The sequence below is a fragment of the Pseudorca crassidens genome, chromosome 19, assembly GCF_039906515.1.
Source record: "Pseudorca crassidens isolate mPseCra1 chromosome 19, mPseCra1.hap1, whole genome shotgun sequence".
NCBI lineage: Eukaryota > Metazoa > Chordata > Mammalia > Artiodactyla > Delphinidae > Pseudorca > Pseudorca crassidens.
In genome coordinates this window covers 53,231,571-53,252,108 of record NC_090314.1, presented here as the reverse complement: position 1 = coordinate 53,252,108, position 20,538 = coordinate 53,231,571, and the positions used below count along the sequence as shown (strand labels likewise).

The following is a 20,538-nucleotide window of genomic DNA, read 5'->3' as shown; positions in this document are numbered from 1 at the left end:
GGACTAAGATCCCACATGCGGTGCAGCGCAGCCAAAAAAAAAACAATAATTGTAATTGTTCATTTTTTTAGGTGTGGTAGTGGTATGTGGTCATGTTTTCATAAAAGGGACCTTATTTTTTAGAGATAAACACTTAAGTGTTTACAGATGACACAATGTGATACCTAAGACGTGCTTCAGAACATTCAGGAAAGGACGGTGGGTAGGGCCAGCCAGGATGCCGCGCCCTTTCAGTTGATGGCGTTGAAGCCAAGTGATGGGCACATGGGAGTTCAGCATATTATTTTATCTCCATTGATGTGTATTTAAGATTTTTTAATTGTATATTGTCAACCAAGAGTCATAATTGATAGTTCAACATGAAGGAGAAGAGGGAAAACCTAAAAATTAGGAAGAATGCACGAGCAGTCCTTGCTAGCCCTCTTATACTCCCAGGTGCCAGCAGGGAGGCCGTATGTAGCTCACCACAGGTAGACTCAGGTGGAGGCCTGGCATGTCTCTTAGCTGCGTGAGCTCATGCAGCCCAAGCAGGCAGGCCTGGGTCGCTTCCAGGAGAAGGACTGGAGGTGAGGGAGGCACGACCCTTCCCCATGCAGCTCCGTTAGTGCTGAGGACGCCATGCGCTCTGCTCCCTCCGGCGCGGGGCTGACGTGCTCTCTCTCGCAGGCCTTGTCTGTGGGTATTTTCCCCTACGTGCTGAAGCTGCTCCAGAGCTCAGCCAGGGAGCTGCGGCCTCTCCTTGTCTTCATCTGGGCCAAGATCCTCGCCGTGGACAGTGTGAGTAATGTCTGTCCCCCCCCACCACAGGAGAGCTGCTGAGAGTAGGGTGGGGGGCCCGGCCCCACCGTCCATTCTCCCTCCTCCTGGCCTCACGCCCTCCATGGCCTCCCTCCCTCCCAGGAAAGGCTGTGCTTCCCCTGGGCCCAGTCCTGGTCTGTCACGCTGGCCCTTGGCTCACCTGTTGTCTCTTGTGCTCTGCCCCCTCCTCACCCACAACCACCCCTCCAGCCGGCGAATGACCCTGCCCGCTTCCTTCTTGACGCTCGGCCCTACCTCACCCCATCAGTCTCCTGTCTCCAGCCAGTGTTTTCCCTCCCCAACCCTGACCCTGGGAACAGTCCCGTGGAGGCCCAGGCTGTCACCTGTAAGGCTCAGGCCGCGGCACTAGCAGTCACTTCTCAGCCATGACAGCCCAGCCCATACCACGTCTCCAGCTCTGCTCCCAGTAGGCACCTCCCCACCCCTGTCCTCGTGCCTGTGGGTCTGCAGTCACATGGCCACTGCTCGAAGTCCTAGGCAAGGCCCTGTACTCAGAACTGTGCTGAAGGCCATAGGTGTTGCAGAGCTCAGCCGTCCCTGCCCACGACACTGTCTACTGGGGACAAAACCCTCTGCTATGAGGCCGAATCCGCACACATGCCTGGCATGAGGGTGACTCTTCAAAAAGTCGAGAAATCTTGTGGGCAGGGCTGCATTTGTGTGCCTCAGTGTAAAGGAGATTATAATGTTAACCCAGGTGGCAGGGGGCCACCGAGGCCTCTGCTGCAGGAATTCATGCCCAGAGGGAGGGGTGAGGGTGGCCAGAAGGTGGGGGCTGCTGGACAGGAAGGGCCAGGGTAGGGGACGCACAGCTAACAGGAGGGCCAGGCAGGTGTGGAGAACAAATGGTTCTCGAGTTTGAACCTGTGTGGGGAGTGGGCCGGCTGTGTCAGTGACAAAGGGGCGCCGAGCGGGGAGGCGTGGTGAGGGGAGTGCTCAGGGGACCACTGGTGATGGGGCCTCGTGGCCTGGGAGGTGGAGACTAGGGCCCTCGTCTACCCGATGACGATGGCAGGCAAGTCCTCGAGGGGAAATGTGACACGAAGGCCCAGCGCGCTGAGGGCTGAGCTTCGGGGTCTGCTCTTCGGGGGACAGAGAAGGGAGGGTAGAAGGAGGTTGTCAGAGAGGGGAAGGGTGGGAAGTCTGATAACAGAACATGAAGAAGGAGGCTCCGGAACAAGGGAGAGCACTGGGAGCGGGACAGAGACCCTCAAAGAGGCTGCTGCACTTGGCAGTCAGGCTTCAGAAGTATGTGGGGAGGGAGGCAGAAATGGGGGCTCTGGGGAGGAAGGACAGGGTGCGGCCCTCAGCTTGCTTGAGGGGTTTGTAAGTGGGGAGACGAGTTGGCATCAGTGGTTGGGTTTGCTTGCTTGTTTTGAAGGAATGGTGACTTAAATGGGGTCTAGTTGGGAGAAAAGAATCAGCAGAGAAACAGCCATACATCTAAGTGGACTTTGACCCGCTCGCTGTGTACATGTGCGTGTGCACACATGTGTGTATCTGGGTGACACCCCGTGGCAGGGGCTCTTGTGTGAAGATTTTCTTAGTTCTTGCATCAACTCCATGCTATAAGTGTGGTTTTGTAGATTATCTGCAGATAAGAAAATGCTCATTTAAGGAGCTGCCCAGGAGCCCATAGCAAACCTGTAACAATTTGCTGTGAGCTGAGTGGAGCCCTTTCCACCCACAGGAAAGGGGGATCAGCAGAGCCACAGAGAAGGAGGGCAGGAAGCAAGGGCATCACCATGCAAAGGGAGAGACCATTCTCTGCTCTGCAAGGGGTAAAAGGAGAGAGTGGGGGACCTCAGCTCAGAGTGTCAGCCCCTCCTTCCTGTCCAGGACCCCTGCGCCATTGAGATAGCCCTGCAGGCCGCCCGCTACCTGGGGCTCTTTTCAGCTCACACACCCACAGGGCTTCCACTCCCTAGCACCGGTGGGCCTGGAGGTGACAAATGCGTCAGGCAGATCCGGCCACCTGGTCCTGTCCCTACCGCCTTCGTGCATCAGTCCTGCACGCTGCTGCCCGAACCCATTCACGTGACCCTCTTTGCTCCAGTGGTAATAACTGTGGTAATAACACTGCCTGCAGTATGGTTACAGAGATCAGAACTACGGTGTATAAAGCAGTTTTGGAAATTTTAGAGTGAAGGGAGTAGCGGTAAAACCTCATTTCTACCCAGCCCGTCTCTGCTACACTAAAGCCTTTTGTTGCTGATCGGAAAGCCTGGTCTTGTGGCTCAGGAAACTGTACCTTTTGGTCATTTCTACTTTGCCCTTTGTCAAATTTAATTGAAAAGCCAAGCTACATAAACAAGAGGGCTTTTCTGGGGAAGTTATTTCAGGACCTTCCTTGCTTCTCTCCTACTTCAATACCTTTGTCATCTGTATCACGTGTTTAGAAATTCACTGGCACTGCTCTTGGTACCTGGCCATTAAGGACCATGTGCAAAGGTTCTGGATGCATAAAATGGAGAGACTACCATGACGCGAAGCCCAATGAAGGGGAGGGACAGAAAAGATTTCCCCTAAGAGATGAGGGGTGGCAATCGGCCACCCAGGCCTGCTCCCCGGGGCCACCAGTGCTACAGTAGCAACACCTTCAGCCAACTGTGATTCTTGTACTCATCAGGATTTTTAGTAGCTTTTAGTACTTGGAAATAGAGAATGTCTTTATATTTAGTCTTTGGAGTGGCTATTTCTGCTTTAATTTTTTTTTCTTTACATGAAGGTAGATGACCCTTCAGAACTGCACTTTGCTGCTGAATTCTCATGGAATTTGCAGTTAATCATCGTAATCTGGTTTGAAACTGCCTCTTGGTCACATTTGTCTCCAGGGGTCTGTTTATCTCTGGAGCCCAATATGGGAGAGCTCGTCGACAGCACAGATGCTGCAGTGCTCCTCCATTACACCTGCTCTAAGGCCATCTCAGGGCCTGCGTTCACTGTCTGCTCGATGCTGGAGGAATTACACATTTAATAACACTTGAGGAGCTGTTCCTGGGCCCAGCTGGAAATGTCCTAGCCTGCAATGTTCTTGTAAGTGCAGGCGCTGGGACCATCCTCTGAATTAGTTCCTTAACCAGCTTGTAGCACCTGTTTATTTAAGGGCAATCATCCCACCGAGAGACATTTTTTAGTATTTCCGATTGAGACAGCATCATTTACTTCATCCTTCCTTTTCATGATCACCCTGGCCTGAGTTTCCAAGAGATTAAAGTTCCGTGTGTTTCTGAGGAGTTGTTCCTCCCCTCCCCTCCTGGCATCTGGCCTCCGCGTACTCATATGTTATGTGCCTCCCGCAAAGCTCAGAGCTCCCAGAGTGAGTCCTTGATGTGGCCACCATGAGGGTCAGAAGGCATGTTGTTTGTGACAGGGACGCCCACCTTGGGATGAAGGAACCTGCACAGAGGCACAGACGAGGCGAGGCGTCCCAGCACTCGAACACACTCAGCTGTCCCTGGGCTGCGGAGCTTCCCACCCTCAGGGCACTTCCCCAAGAGTTAAGAAGGTGTGGGCCCCACTCAGGCTGTACTCCCAGCTAAGGGATGAGTCTTGGGCCCCCTCTTTATCCCACAAGCATATGTTGAGCACACACTATGTGTCATTATGTGAGGGGCTCCTAAAGGATTCAGAGAATTACCTGATTTTTTTTTTTTTGAGCTCAAACGTCCATTTATTTCAAAGCAGTAATAATTTAAAATTATAAAAACCTTCCCGCCGTCGAACACGTAGAGGGTGAGGTCGGATACAAACGGGAAGGGAGTCAGACGCCCCGCCCTGGAGAGGCCGGGCTCCCTCCGCAGCCGGGAGGGGCAGGTCCTCCAAGCCTCCACCGCGGCAGACCCGGTGGCACCGCAGTCCATGGGCGTGAGGGGTGCAGGGGGCCGCAGAGTCCGCAGTCCTGGCCCGCGGCCCAGTGCTCGCCCTGGGGGCCGGCCAGGATGCTCAGGAGCTGCTGGCTGGGTTCTCATTACCGGGCGAGCTGAAGGAGGAGGACAAGGAGGAGGAGAAGCTCACCACCGCCAGGCCCGGGGGTGGGGGGTGGGGGTCGGTGGCCGTGTTCTGACCTGTGAGGCTTTTTTGGCAGATGGGGCAGCTGTCCAGCCAGGGCACGATGCAGCTGTCGTGGAAGAGGTGGTTTCAGGGCAGCTGCCGCACGCACTCGCCCAACCCGTAGTCGTCCTTGCACACGGGGCACTCCAGCCTGGAGCCTAAGTGCTCCTTGGTCACGGGGTCGGGGTGGGGAGGGCCTGGATTTTCTTTTTGTCTGCGGGCGGGGGGCCCCTGTTTTCAAACTGATTGAGGCACAGGAATTACCTCAGGCTTAGAGAAGGTAGGCTCAGTCTTGGAGGAAGCAAGGAGGGGAACTCCAGAAAGAGCTACAGGCTCAGAAGGATCATGTGCCATTTGACTGAAGGGGCAGTGTGCACTGTGGGGGCACTGATGTACAGAGAAGGCGTGCCTCGGGACAAGGAAATCTAATAACAGCACATTAGGAAAGCCCTTTCCTGTCGTCTCAGTGCCCTGATAATCTCCAAGAGATCTGGTCCCAGAGGATCTCTTTTTAAATCACCCATACACCATGTTACTCTACACTTACTGCTACCAAGCAAAAATTACCAGACATGTGAAGAAGGAGGAAAATATGATCCATAATGAGGAGAAAAAGAAAATGAGTCCACTGAAACTTTTTCTGAACTCTCACAGATGTTAGAATTAGCAGACAAGGACATTAAAATGGTCATTAGAAGTCTGTTCCATATAAAAAAGCTCCACTGAGACATGGAAAATATTAAAAGGACCCAACTCAAACTTCTAGAAATGAAAACTATGATACGTGACATGAAAAGTATACTAGATGGGATTAACAACCGATTAAATGTTGCAGAAGAAAAATTAGTGAACTTAAAGACATAGTAATAAAAACTCCAAAATGAAGCACAGTGAGAAAAGAAACTTTTATAAAACTAAAGGAACATCTTTGAGTTGTGGGACAACTGCAAGTGACCGAATATATGGGTACTGGGGGCCCCTAACGGGGGATGGCAGAAAAAATATTTGAAGAAATAATGGCTAAGGTATTTTCAGATTTGATGAAAACTATAAACCCGCAGATCCAGGAAGTTCAACAAACCCCAAACACAAGAAACATGAAGAAAACTACACCAGGGCACCTGATAATCAAATTGCTTAAAAAACAGCAAGTTAAAAAACTCAGAATATAAGCAAGTTGCTGTTTTTTAACAGCAAGTTAAAAAACTCAGACAATAAGAAAAGGAACAAAGAAGCAAAGATAAGGATGACAGCAGATCACTTGTCAGAAACAGTGACCAGAGGAAGACAGTGGGGCTGCATCTTTAAAGTCCTGGAAGAAAAACCATCAACGTAGAATTCTGTACCCAGTGAAAATATCTCTAAAAAATGGAGGCAAAATAAAGACTGTTTAAGACATATAAAACTGAAAGAATTCATCACTCATAGATCCACAGTATAAGCAATGTTAGAGAAAACCCTTTGGGCAAAGGAAAATAATACCTGGAGGAAACATGCATGAACACCATATGGTGAAAAGCACCAGGAAAGAATGCTCCACTGTTAAATGTATGGGGTTTATTTTCCTTGTTATTTAAATCTCTTTAAAAGATAATTGACTGTTTAAACAAAAAGTAATAACAGTGTACTGTGGAGTCTATAGCATATGTAAAAGCAAAATGTATGCTAACAGTAACAAAAAGGCTGGGAAGAGAGAAATTGAGGAAATACTATTGTTAGTTTCTCTTCACTTTATTGAAGTGACATAATATCACCTGAAGGTGAACTGTGATAAAATGTAGTCTGTAAACCTTAAAGTTATCACTAAAAATTTTTTTTACTATAGCCAATTAGCTAACAAAGGAGATAACATGAAATCATAAGTATATACAAGCAACACAAAAGAAAGAAGAAAAGGAGGGAAAGGGAACAAAGAATAGATGAGATAAATACCACAAACATAAGGCAATAGGTTTAAGCATAACCATATCAATAATCACAATGTAGATAGTCTAAATACCCAATTAAAAAGCAGAGAGTGTCAGATTGGATTTAAAAGAAAAAAAGAACAAATTATATGAGCCTAAAAGAAATGCACTTTCAGTGTGAAGACACAAATAGATTAAAAGTAAAAACATATCATGCTACCACTAAGCAAAAGAAGGCAGCAATGCCCCCGTTAATATATCAAAGTAGGTTTCAGGGCAGAGAATATTACCAGAGACACAGAGGTGTTTCCTGACACTAAAGGAGTCTACCCATCGTGAGAATAGAACAGTCTAAATGTTTATTCACCTAGTAACAGTATTTCAAAACACATAAAATGAGAACTGGTGGAACTGCAAGGGGAAATAGGTAATCCATAATTACACCTGGAGAATCCAGCACTCTCTTCTCAGTAAATGACAGAACGAGTAGACGGGGAACCAGGGAGGTTCTCTCAGACACTTGAACAACACCATCCACCTGCTGGACGAAACTCCACACAACTGTAAACTACATGTTCTTTCCAAATGCCAGGGACGTACACCAAGATGGACCTCATCCTGCGTCGTAGAACAAACCATGACACATTTAAAAGAACTGGAATCTTACACAGCATATTCTACAACCACAGTGGAATCAAATGCAAAATCAAAAGAGGTAATAGGGCAAAAAAAAAAATTTTTTTTTTAAAAAGAGGTAAGGGCTTCCCTGGTGGCACAGTGGTTGAGTCCGCCTGCCGATGCAGGGGATACGGGTTCGTGCCCCGGTCCGGGAAGATCCCACATGCCGCAGAGCGGCTGGGCCCGTGAGCCATGGCCACTGAGCCTGCACTCCGCAACAGGAGAGGCCACAACAGTGAGAGGCCCGCGTACCGCAAAAAAAAAAGGTAATAGGAAAATCAACAACACTTGGAAACTAAACTGCATACTTTTAAATAAATGATTAAAATATTTTAATTATAAAAGTTTAATAAATATAAATATATTGTATAAAATAAAACAATATTAAAGTATAAATGTTATATAAATAAATGTATAAGCAGCATAAATATGTAAAATCATATTTATAATTATAAGTATGTATAAAATAAGTGGGACTGCATCAAACTAAAATCTTCTGCATAACAGTCAACAAAATGAAAAAACAACCTTCAGAATGGAAGAAAATATTTACAAACATCTATCTGATATGGGGTTAATATCCAAAATATACTACTATAAGGAACTCTTGCAATTCAAAAAGAAAAAACCTGATTAAAAAATGGTCAAAGGACCTGAATAGACATTTTTCCAAAGAAGACATACAGCTGGCCAAAGGGCACATGAAAAAGTGCTCAACATCACTAATCATCAGGGAAATGAAAATCAAAACCACAATGAGGTATCACCTCATACCTGTCAGAATGACTGTTGTCAAAAAGACAAGAGATAACAAGTTCTGGCAAGGGTGTGGAGAAAATAAGGGTGTGGAACGCTTGTGCACTTTTGGTATGAATGTAAATTGGTGCTGCCACTATGGAAAATAACATGGAAGTTCTCAAAAATTTAAAAATGGAACTACCATACAATCCAGCAATCTCACTAATGGGTGTATATCCAAAGGAAATGAAGTCGGTAGTATCTCAAAGAGATACCTGCACACCCAAGTTAGTTGTAGCATTATTCACAATAGCCAAGATGTGGAAACAACCTAAGTGTCCATCATCAGATGAATGAATAAAGAAAATGTCACACACAAACACACACACAGTGGAATATTATTTAGCCATAAAAAGGAGGGGGAGATCCTGCCATTCATGACAACATGGTTGAACCTGGAGGACATTGTGCTAAGTGAAATAAGCCAGACAAGAGAAAGACAAATGTATGATCTCATTCATTTGTGGAATCTTAAAAATGTCAACTCGTAGAAACAGAGTAGAATGGTTTTTGTCAGGGGCTGGGGAGTGGGGGAAATGAGAAGATATTGGTCAAAGAGGACAAACTTCCAGCTATAAGATAAATAAGTTCTGGGGATCTAATGTACAGCATGGTGACTAGTTAACAATACTGTATTGTATACTTGAAAGTTGGTAAGAGAGTAGATTTTAAGTGCTCTTCTCACTCTAAGAAAAAAGAAGGTAACTATGTGAGGTGATGGATGTATTAACTCTATTGTGATAATCATTTCACAATACATACTTTAACCATGACATTTTACACCTTAAATATATACATTTTTGTTAATTATACCTCAGTAAATCTGGGAGAATATTGATGTATATTTTATAACGTAATTGATATTTATATACTTTAGTATAATTTGTATATAATTATAAATATTTATAATCATATAAACATTTATATTAATATGTAAAATAATGAAATAAAACTTTTTAAAATAATTTTTTTCAAAAAGGAGGTCTCAAGGGAAGTAAAAAGTACCTTAAACTGAATAAAAATGAATATACAACATATCAAAACCTGTGGGACACAGCTGAGCAGTGCTGAGAGGGAAACTTCTAGAACTAAATGCATACAATAGAAAAGAAGAAAGACAACATTTAGGCAAAAACACAAGGTACAAAGTGATACATAGCCAGGAAAAATATGGGTTATCTTCACTAATCATATTAATTACATAAAGATCAAATATCTACCTTTCTTGGTCCTGTGCAGATATGACTTTAGACAGATCTAATCTTTCTTCTGATATTTTTCACATACTCTTTTAGGCAGACACAGGGAATAATACACAATTCTGTGTCATAAAAATTATTCCAGAATCTTTCAAGGGAAGAACTTCTCGTGAACATAATTTTTTAAATGATAAATATGGAAGATTATAATTACTTATAGTCCTGTAAAGGTAATAAAGAAAGGTTTCAGGGACTTCCCTGGTGGCATAGTGGTTAAGAGTCCACACTCCCAATGCAGGGGGCCTGGGTTCGATCCCCGGTCAGGGAACTAGTTCCCGCAAGCATGCTGCAACTAAGGAGCCCATGTGCCACAACTAAGGAGCCTGCCTGCCGCAACTAAGGCCTGGTGCAACCAAATAAATAAATAAATGTTAATTCCCCTATTAAAAAAGAAGAAGAAGAAAGGTTTCAAATCACTGACTTCAGCTTCAACCTGAAGATGTTAGTAAAAGAAAAGCAGATTAAACCCAAAGTAGGTAGGAGAAAGGAAATAATAAAGATCACAGTGGAGATCAATGCAAAAGAGAACAGAAAAGCAGTAGAGAAAATCCACTCAACCAAAGGCTGGTTCTTTGAGCAGATCAATAACTGCTCAGACTGATAAGGAAACAGAAGACACAAAACCCCAAATCAGGAATGAGAGAAGTGGCATCACTGAAGGTTCTGGAGACACTGAAGGGATAGTGAGGGAATTTATAGACAACTTGATGCCCAAGCTTTTGATAACTTTGATGAAATTAATTCTTTGAATGACACAAGCTGCTCACTTAAGAAGATATATAATCTGAATAGCACTGTATCAATTTTTAAAATTGTATTTGTGGTTAAAAACTTTCCTGCAAAGAAAGCTCCAGGTCCAGATGGCTTCACTGGTGAATTCTGCCCAAATGTTAATGAAGAAATAAACGGATGGGAAACAAGCATCTTCCCATATCATCCTATGATACTTGCTTTGCGCTGATACCAAAAACCAGACAAGAAAACTACAGACCAGTGTCCTTGGTGAAGATAGATGCAAAAATTGTAAACCAAAATTTAGCAAATCAAATTCAACAATATATAAAAAGGATAGTACATCATGACCTTGAAGGACTTATTTCAGGAATGTAAAGTTTTTAAAGATTGAAAAACCAATGTAATTTATCATATTAGCAGAAGAAAACCCATATTATTATCTCAATAGACAGAAAGAAAGCATTTGACAAAAACTAAAATCTATTCCTGATTTTAAAAAAAACACCTCTCAGAAAACCAATAAGGGAACTTCATCAGCATGAAGAATAGCATCTACAAAAAATGCTACAGCCAACATCACACCTAGTGGTAAAAGTCTGAACACTAAGATCAGGAGCAAAACCAGGGCATCTGCCCTCATCACTTCTCTTCCAATTTTTGCTGGAAGTTCTAGGTAGTTCAATGAGGCAAGAAAAAAAACATCCAGTTTGGAGAGAAAGATGTATAACTGTCTTTATTTTCAAACAGCACAATTCTCTATGTAGAAAATCTGACTGAATCTACAAACAAACAAATACTAGAACTAATAAGTGACCTTAGTAACATTGCAAATTATAAGATCAATACCCCAAAATGAGTCTTATTTATATACACTATTAACCAATTTATACAAACTGTTAAGAACATTTACAATGGTATCAAAAATATGAAATACTTAGGGATAAATTCTGGCAAAGATATGCAAGACATACACTGAAAACTACAAACTATTGGTAAGAGAAATTAGAGAAAATCTAATAAATGGAGAGATATTCAGTTATCATGGGTCCTGATCTTAAAATCCATATGGAAAAGCAAAGGACCTAGAATAGCCAAAACAACTTAAAAAAAAAATTTAAAGGACAACTACTACCTGATTTCAAGGCTTATCATAAATCTACAGCAATTAAGACTGTAGAAGTGGCATCAAAATGTGCAAAATATCAATGGAACAGAATAGAAAGTCAAGAAATAGACTCACACATATACGGACGACTAATTTTTGAAGTTACAAAGACAGTTCAACTCAGTGGAGTTAGAGATAGTCTTTTCAACATGTGGTGCTGGGGCCATTGGACATCCATCTGCAAAAGTGAACCGCAATCTACACCATGTACCATGACAAAAATTAATTCAAAATGGGAAAATATTTGTGAATCATTAATTTGATTAAAAACTTGAAATGAGAATATGTAAAGCACTCTCAAAATTCTATATGAAAAGAAACACGCAAACCAAAAAAATGGGCAAAAGCTTTGAACATACACTTCATTAAAGAAGTATGATGGCAGATAAGCACATGAAAAGGTGCTGAACATCATTCATCACCAGAGAAATACAAAGTTAAAACTGCAGTCAGATACCACCACATACCTATCAGAATGTCTGAAATGAAAAAGACTGATAGTATCAAGTGTGGGCTGGGATTTGGAGGAACTGAAACTCTCATAAATTGTGTTCGGAATGCAAATGGCACAACCACCCTGGGAGGTTTCTTCACAGTTTTTTATAAAGATTAACATACATACTCAACCATCGAATCCAGTCATCTTACTCATAGATAGTCACCCAAGAGAAATGAAAGCATAGGTCCAGACAAAAACTTCTACATGAATGTTTATAGCAGATTTATTTGTAACAGCCAAAAACTGGACATAGCCTGAATGTCCATCAACAGGTGGATGAATAAGCAAATGGTGATTTACCCATACAATGGAATACTACTCAGCAATAAAAAAGGGTAAACTAATCCCCAAATAATTATGCTGTGTAAAAGGATACATGTTGTATTATTCCATTTAAACAAAATTCTAGAAAATGCAAACTATAGCCACTGAAAGCAGATTAGTGGAATAGGAGGAAGGATTCCAAAGGGCATAAGGAAACTTTTCAGGAGATAGCTTAATTACCTTGCTTGTAGGCATGGCTTCACAGGTGTAAACATACATCCAATATTGTCAAATTATATAGTTTAAATATGTGCAGGGTTTTGTATATCACTTATACCTGAATAGAGCTGTTAAAAAATTCAAATTGTAGAATAGTCCACAAAAAAACTGTAATTGTCCTATCTAGATTTTCAATTCAAGAAAGACCAAAAAATTTGGGGAAACTTGTTCCAGATTAAGACTAATGTTGCATGACAACTAAGGGCAGGTTCTGACTGGATCCTGGATCAAAAACCAAAGGCTATAAAGGACATTATTTGAACAATTGGGAGAAATTTGAATAAGGACTGAATATCAGATAATAATATTGTATCAATGTTAAATTTCTTGAGTGCGATCATGGTTTTGTGGTTATGTAAGATAATGTCCTTTTTCTTAAGAAAATTTCCAGGCAAAATGTCATGCTATCTGCAGCTTTCAAAAAGTGCAGAAAAATACAGGGGAAAGGAAAGGGAGAAGCAAATGCAGCAGAATATTTTTTATTAACTGTCCTTCAGGTTGTGTGATGGAATCAGCCATCAAAAGCAACATTACACGTAGATGAGAGAGTCCAGAGAATGTGGCAAAATCTACCCTACTCTGGGAGGATGGCGGTGGTTGTCTTTTAATAAATACCTTAAGTTGTTTGTTATCATTTGTTTCTCTGCTAATTAACAAGATTAAGAGAGGGGAGGGACTTCCCTGGTGGCTCAGTTGTTAAGAATCCACCTGCCAATGCTGAGCCTGCACTCTAGAGCCCACGAGCCACAACTACTGAGCCTGCATGCCGCAACTACTGAAGCCCGCGCCCTAGAGCCCGTGCTCCACAACGAGGGAAGCCACCACAGTGAGAAGCCCACGCACCGCAGTGAAGAGTAGCTCCCCCTCGCCGCAACCAGAGAAAGCCCGCGAGCAGCAACGAAGACCCAACGCAGAGAAAAATAAATTAAATAAATACATTTATAAAAAAAAGAGAGGGGAGACGGTTAGAGATTTCTATAAGCTAGGTTCCAGTTAATAGAGGTTTTTTCATAGACACAGCTAATATGTAATTCAGGCAGACCTTCCCTAGTTACAGCTGATAAAGTTTTATTTATAGTGCCACCAGGGGATTCCAAGGGCACAGTGTCACTGAATTTGGAAAAACATTGTGTGTCGGTATAGAGGAAGTACATCCAGATGTGGGGACACAAAGAGCTTCACTGTGTGTGCCAGCTATCCCAGTCCCAAGAAGGAACACGTTGTGTGAGTGAAAAGCAGATCAGAGATTAGTGGAGTTTAATTTCTGTAGCCCCCCCCCCCGTCCTCCCCACATCTGTGCTAGTTCTCCTTCTCAGTCTCAAAACTTCTGCTGTTTTCTCTGCATAGTGATTTTATCCCAGCTCACTGACTCTGACGTTCACAGCCTCTCTTCCTGCACCTGTATCCCCCCTTTCCCCCCTACCCCGCTGCCAGCTCACAGTTGAAAAAGTGAGCAGGGTTAACTTCCTCTCCCATCCAAATATGATTCACATCACCCAAATTGGAGTGTGATCAGGTGGGCCAGAGGATCTGCCATCCAGAACGTGCTTTCTTTTTTTTTTAATTAATTAGTTTATTTATTTATTTTGGGCTGTGTTGGGTCTTTGTTGCTGCACACGGGCTTTCTCTAGTTGCGGCGAGCGGGGGTTACTTTCGTTGTGGTGCGCAGTCTTCTCATCGCGGTGTCTTCTCGTTGCAGAGCACGGGCTCTAGGCATGTGAGCTTCAGTAGTTGTGGCACATGGGCTCAGTAGTTGTGGCTCGCGGGCTCTAGAGCACAGGCTCAATAGTTGCAGCGCACAGGCTTAGTTGCTCCACGGCACGTGGGATCTTCCCAGACGAGGGCTGGAACCCATGTACCCTGCATTGGCAAGCGGATTCTTAACCACTGCGCCACCAGGGAAGCCCCTGGAACCTGCTTTCTTAATGGTCCAATCACGGAAGGCAGGGCAGCCCATGGGGCTGGTCCTATGACAACCCGGGGCAAACGTACCTCCTGTGCTGGGAGTTTGTGTCCTGAATGCCTTGTTCTAAACAGTTTTCATTTTAATAAGATATTTTTTTAATCATAATTTTATATTTACAGAAAACGTAAGACAATAGTAAATAGAGTTCCCGTATGTCCCACACCCAGTTTCCCCTGTTGTCAATACCTTACATTAACATGGTACAGCTTGGTAAGAAAGTGGCGGCCTCCTATAGGGCCCATGCCAATGAGCAGTTGCCAGAGCTGCCACTGCCAGTATCCCTGTCTCCATAGTGAGCCATAGCTGCCCCCTGCCTCCCAGGGGACCCTCCAACACTAGCAGGAAGGAAGGAAGGGATCATCTACGATCCCCTACCATGGATTCTCTGGGACAACAAAAATGTCCCTTATTTGTAAAGAAGCCTTGGAATTTCCAGGAGAAGATGGAAAGCATGGATCAGAGAAGGATGAGCAACTCTCCCAAGTTCACTCTGCTGACTGGTGATCAGATCTGGGTAAGAATTCCCATCTTCATTCAAAACTCAGAGCCCTTCTATATACCATACCACAGCGGGGCATATGCAGTCCATTCATCGATGAAATTCCCATTTTTTGATTATTCACCTTTGATTATTCCACTGTAACTTCCTTTCTAATGACTAACAGTTTAAAAGGAGGACCAAAAGTCTACTTTTCACTGAAATTCTGTATTTTTAGATAAGCCCGAGGACTTGGGATTCAGTGTGAAAAAGAAATAAAAGAAGCTGTTCCATTAAAAAAACAACAACAGGGCTTCCCTGGTGGCGCAGTGGTTGAGAGTCCACCTGCCGATGCAGGGGACACGGGTTCGTGCCCCGGTCCGGGAAGATCCCACATGCCGCGGAGCGGCTGGGCCGTGAGCCATGGCCGCTGAGCCTGCACGTCCGGAGCCTGTGCTCCGCAACAGGAGAGGCCACAACAGTGAGAGGCCCACGTACCGCAAAAACAAAAACAACAACAACAACAGCAAAACATGGTACATTTTTTACAACTAAGGAGTCGACGTTGATACATTGTCATTAACTAAAGTCTACACTATTCAGCTTTCCTCAGTTTTAACCTCATGCCCTGCTGTTGCTCCAGGACCTCTCTCGGACCCCACATGGCAGTCATCACATCTCCTCTGCCTGCTCTTGACTGGACGGTCTCTCAGACTTTCCTGATTTGAATGACCCCGACGGTTTAGAGGAGGCCTGGGCAGGGATGTGCAGACTGTCCCTCTGCTGGTTTGTCTGATGTTTTTCTTGTTGTTAGTCTGGGCTTGTGGGTTTGGGGGAGGGAGACCACAGAGGGAAAGTGCCCTTCTCATCACATCCCATCAGGCATCAGGGTCCATGCTCTCAACATGACTCCTCACTGTGGCTGGGCTCTTGGTCACCTGGTTGAGGTGTCCCTTGGTCACCTGGCTGAGGTGTGTCTGTCAGGTGACACTGCTGGGAAGTTCCTCTTTCTCCCCTTTCCATCCTGTTCTCTTTGGGGTGCCATCACTGTGATGCGCTGAGTTTTTTGTTTTTTTTTGCATGACCTGCTTTATGTCTGTTGTTGACCACTGTTCCTTTATTCACCTTCATGATCTGTTTAAAAACTGAATCTCATTTTTTAATAAATTTATTTATTTGTTTTTATTTATTTTTGGCTGCATTGGGTCTTTGTTGCTGTGCGTGGGCTTTCTCTCTTTTCAGCAAGCAGGGGCTACTCTTCCTTGTGGTGTTCAGGCTTCTCATTGTGGTGGCTTCTCTCGTTGCGGAGCACGGGCTCTAGGCGCACAGGCTTCAGTAGTTGTGGCACATGAGCTCAGTAGTTGTGGCTCGCAGGCTCTAGGGCGCAGGCTCAATAGTTTTGGCACACGGGTTTAGTTGCTCCATGGCATGTGGGATCTTCCCAGACCAGGGCTGGAACCCGCATCCCTAGCATTGGCACGCAGATTCTTAACCACTGCGCCACCAGAGAAGTCCCATGAATCTCATTCTTTTAATTTCTTTTATTTATTATTCATTGAGTCTGATTTTATAAGGCTTAGTATTGGAATTGTTTTGTTTTGCATTTCTGGGACTTTCTAATATTCCTTCTCTCAGTTTGCCCCCTATTGAGCCAACTGTCCAGCTGTCCCATCTTGCAACTACCTGCAAATGGACAAAGGGACTGATTCGCTATCACCACGAACTGTCTTGTCAGTCACACAGTGTTTAGTGGCAGCCAGGCCTGGCTTCCTGTGAAACTCCCACCCAAAGTCTGCCTTGCCGTGGGCACTTCCCACCTCCTCATTTTAATGTAAATAACTTAATTGCATTGATGGTCCATTTAATTTCTAAACTATAGGTTTTAGAACACAAAACAAAATCACAGCGTTGGAGAACACAGTTTGCAGAGACCCATGTTTACCCAGAAGCTGTAGTCAGCAAGGCTGTGCTGTGTGAGTGATTCCGGGTGTTGTTTTCATTTTTTGGTAAAATAGAACTGTTGTGCAGAATGGCCTCTTCTTAGCCGTCATTCTGGTTAAATGAGGTGGCTGCTTTTCAGAAGTGCTGGGAGTGGGTTTTACTCTGGAGAGAGGTTCAGATCCACCCTCCTGGGGTCCCTGGAAAACTGGGCTAGCAAAGCAGAGACCTCACCCCTGCCACGTCCAGACAGGTCTGCCTGTCCCAACACTGGTTTAGCCTCCAGGACCACCCACCTGGGAGGAGGCCAGGCCCTGCTAGACGTGCACATTGATGATGATGACAGGCCAGGTTGCGGCTGGGTATGTATGTGTCTGGCTGGCTGGCTGGCAGGAGGGATGGAGGGAGGCAGTTGTTCAAATGCCTGTACTTGCCAAGAGTGAAGTGAAAAGCTGAAGGAGGATGCAGGAGGCTTTCACCTGCCCTCCCCACGCAGGCCACTCGGCCCCACACAGGCAGATTGGACTGGGTGCTGCCAGGGAGGTGACAGATCACACTTTCGCAGGATGAATGGGTGCAGTGACTCAGGCTGCAGGGGACTTCCCGGTGCATCAGTCCGTCACCGAGGGCAATCCAGAGGCTGAAGGGCCGCGTGATTAATTGTCAGGCTGTGCTGACTCACTAGCTCTGCAGTGCTGATTCCATTTGGGGTTGGGAGAGGTGGGCAGGGGCTACTCAGCCAGAGACCGTAGCCCACACGACCAGGTCTCGGAAGTTTTATAGAAGGGCAACCACAGTTTGGATGTGTGGAGAATAAATAAGAAACTAGTAAAGAGATTACATATAGCAGTGGAAGAGATTTTTTTTAAAACCCCCATCTAATTTAATATTTATTTTCATTTTGTATCCAGATGTCACATTTTCTACATTAAGATATGATCATACTGACTCCGCCACCCCTTACAGGGACAGGGGATGGACGAAAGCTTCTCAATCTATACCTTTCTGTAGCATTTTGATTTTGAGCCTTGAAATACATTTACAAATTTTGTTCTGTTTTGGCTGCACCAAGCAGCTTGTGGTATCTTAGTTCCCTGACCAGGGATTGAACCCGGGCCCACGACAGTGAAAGCACCAAGTCCTAACCTCTGGGTCACCAGGGAAGTCCCTGCATTTACAGATTTTAGAACACATACAGAAAAGTAGATGGAAGGCATAAAAGCATTCATGTATCCCAGTGATTTTCCCACTGATATCAGTTATTTCAGCATTCACGGTGTCTGTTCATTCTGAAGTTTACCTTCAACACAAGAGCATCTGACGAGAATATTTAAAGTAATAAACCATTTGTTGGAAAATGAAAACCTGTATGTATTTAACTATCTTGCTACACTTGGCAAGTGGGAAGGCCGTTGTGCCGAGGCTTTGAAGCGTGCAGAGGGACGTGCGTCTTTAACTGCCTGTGACTGTGCTTTTGGGTTTGTGAAGGACAGTGAGCTCTTGTGAGCAGTGAGCAGAATCCCTGCTCTGGGATTATTTTCTCAGGCGCTACTAGTTTTATGGCCACGTGCCGTTGTTAAAACTCTGGATGTATAAACAGTCCAGCATAGTCCTACATCTGTCTCCAGACGATTCTAATGTTCTGGTAGCAGTGGGTCAAGGTGTACTCCGGTGTCGCTGTCTCTTGTGTGAACCCGGCTTACCTCTCCGGCATCCTTTCCTCATCCCGAGGAGTGAACTCTGCGACCCGAGGACAGGAAACAGGACCCTCCCTCTGTGTGATTTTCTCCATATTCACATCAGAACATGAGTGGCTGCGTCCACTGGCGACACTGCTCAGGACTGTCCTGCCGATTGCGCCTCATTTGATGCGTCATGCCTGGTGGTCTGTTGGTCTGTGCTCAGTTTGTGTCTTCCCACTCCCCAGGAAACAGACTTTATAGTCTGCATTAAGGAGAATGAAGGTGGGATCTCCCCCACAGCATCCTTTGCCAGAATATTCCGAGGGGGAGCACCTGCCCTCCCCCGGTGAACTTACCCTTGCAGAAGCCAGGGTCTCTGGTCGGACTTGTCCTGGTCTCTGCCCCCTCCTGAGAGGGATCTGCTTGCAAACTGCATCTTCAGCTGCTGCCACAAGGAACTATGTGCTTGCTTCCCCTTCTGCTTTTCTTCTCTTCCTTGCCTCCCTCCCTTTTCCCCATGTTAAAAATATAATTCCATGAAATCCCCGAGACAGAAGCATCAGAGCTGTTGGGTGTGTAGTGGGGGAGGGGCTTGCTTAGGAAACACCATTTCATAGTCGTGCTCTTCCTCGCCTCCCCCCTCTTTCTACCCCGGCCTTAATATGTCAAATCTGTAGCTTGATCTGGGGGAAAGCAGACACAAGAGGGGACCCTTGGAAAGCGGCTGTGTGGAGGAGTCTGGGCTGCCAGAGCCCTGCATCTCTCTGGGAGCTTTCCACTGGCCTGTGTGTGCACTGCATCTGTGGCCTGCATTTCTGGGCCTTTGTAGTTTCAAGGACTGTTTTCTCTGCCTTATAAGGAGGCAATTGGCCAAGTCAAGAGGGCAAGCAGGTGCCTGGTGGCCTGTGTCCCAGCATCCTCAGAAGTCAGAGCCCTGCAAGTCCCTGGCTCCCCGGTCGCGGACAGGGCTGGGATGGCTGATGGGGTGATTCTTCTAAACCAGTTCATAAAGGACACCTGCTGAGACCTGAGAGTGAGGATGGACAGGACCAGAGAGCATTATTGTGGTTCCCACCTGCATGGCAGCCTCGTCTAGACAGAGGTCTTTCAATATGGACAAGATAATTGCCGTTTCTGATACTGAAGACGTATTAAAGTTATAGCTTCACATACTCCCACAGGTGCCTCAGCTTCCGAATTAGCAGGATATGACTTAGTGACACGTCGTTTACTCTATGATGAGACATGTGCTATGAGCTTAGCTGTAAATGTGTGGGCCTGGATTTGACTTGTGGAATCTCTGGTTTCAAATCAAAGGACATTGGCTTCATTCTTAGATGCAGGCGCCTAAGCCTTGTCCCTGGACACGGGCACTGCACTACAGGCACCAAATGAGTGCTCCCTCCCAGCCCCTTCTGGACGAGTCTCTGCAGAGGGCATCACGCTGATGCCTTTTAGTCCATTTGTCAAAACCTTCATTCAAAGTGAGGCATCCCTTATGGGAGCGACTTGAAAGCTGCATGCTTTATTGGCTTCCCTGGCTCTTGGGGATTATTATCCTGCTAACCGGAGCCCCTGGTGCCTCTGCTTCCTGACCACCCCCTCCATCTCGCTCAATTACCACTTAAACAGCTGAGTCCAGTCGCCACCTTATTAGTTTATTGATGTGAGGAAGAAACACCTCATTATCAAAGCACCCTGAGAAGTGGGCCAGCGTGGGAGAGAGGGGATCAGGGCTCCGGGCTGCAGTAAACAGCAGGTTCTGTCTGCAAAATCGCCCTGCCCCTGAGAGGGCTTCACACAGGGCGTGCCCCTGAGCCAGCAGTGCCCTGCAGAGGTAGAGATGTATTGCAGTGCATAACTTTCTCCTTTTATTCTCAGAAACTCAGATCTTAAAATTCCGGTTCTCTCTTCTTGAATGGCCTTTTTCCCCTAGAGTGGAGCATGCTGGGAGCTGATGGAATTCAATGTCTCCCTGTGGACACGTTACCCTAAATCACAAAGCAGTTTTTCTGGGT

The 20,538-nt window shown here is 45.2% G+C and overlaps 1 protein-coding gene across 6 annotated transcripts in view; it reads left to right on the top strand.

The window, feature by feature from the left end:
* The window catches only part of RPTOR (regulatory associated protein of MTOR complex 1), a 342,781-nt gene that overhangs the window by 267,069 nt on the left and 55,174 nt on the right, over window positions 1-20,538 (top strand). For all 6 annotated transcript variants that reach the window (XM_067715878.1, XM_067715876.1, XM_067715877.1 and 3 more), the window contains exon 13: window positions 667-777. In XM_067715878.1, the coding sequence (XP_067571979.1) occupies window positions 667-777 (111 nt within the window). The remainder of the gene's footprint in view (window positions 1-666; window positions 778-20,538) is intronic.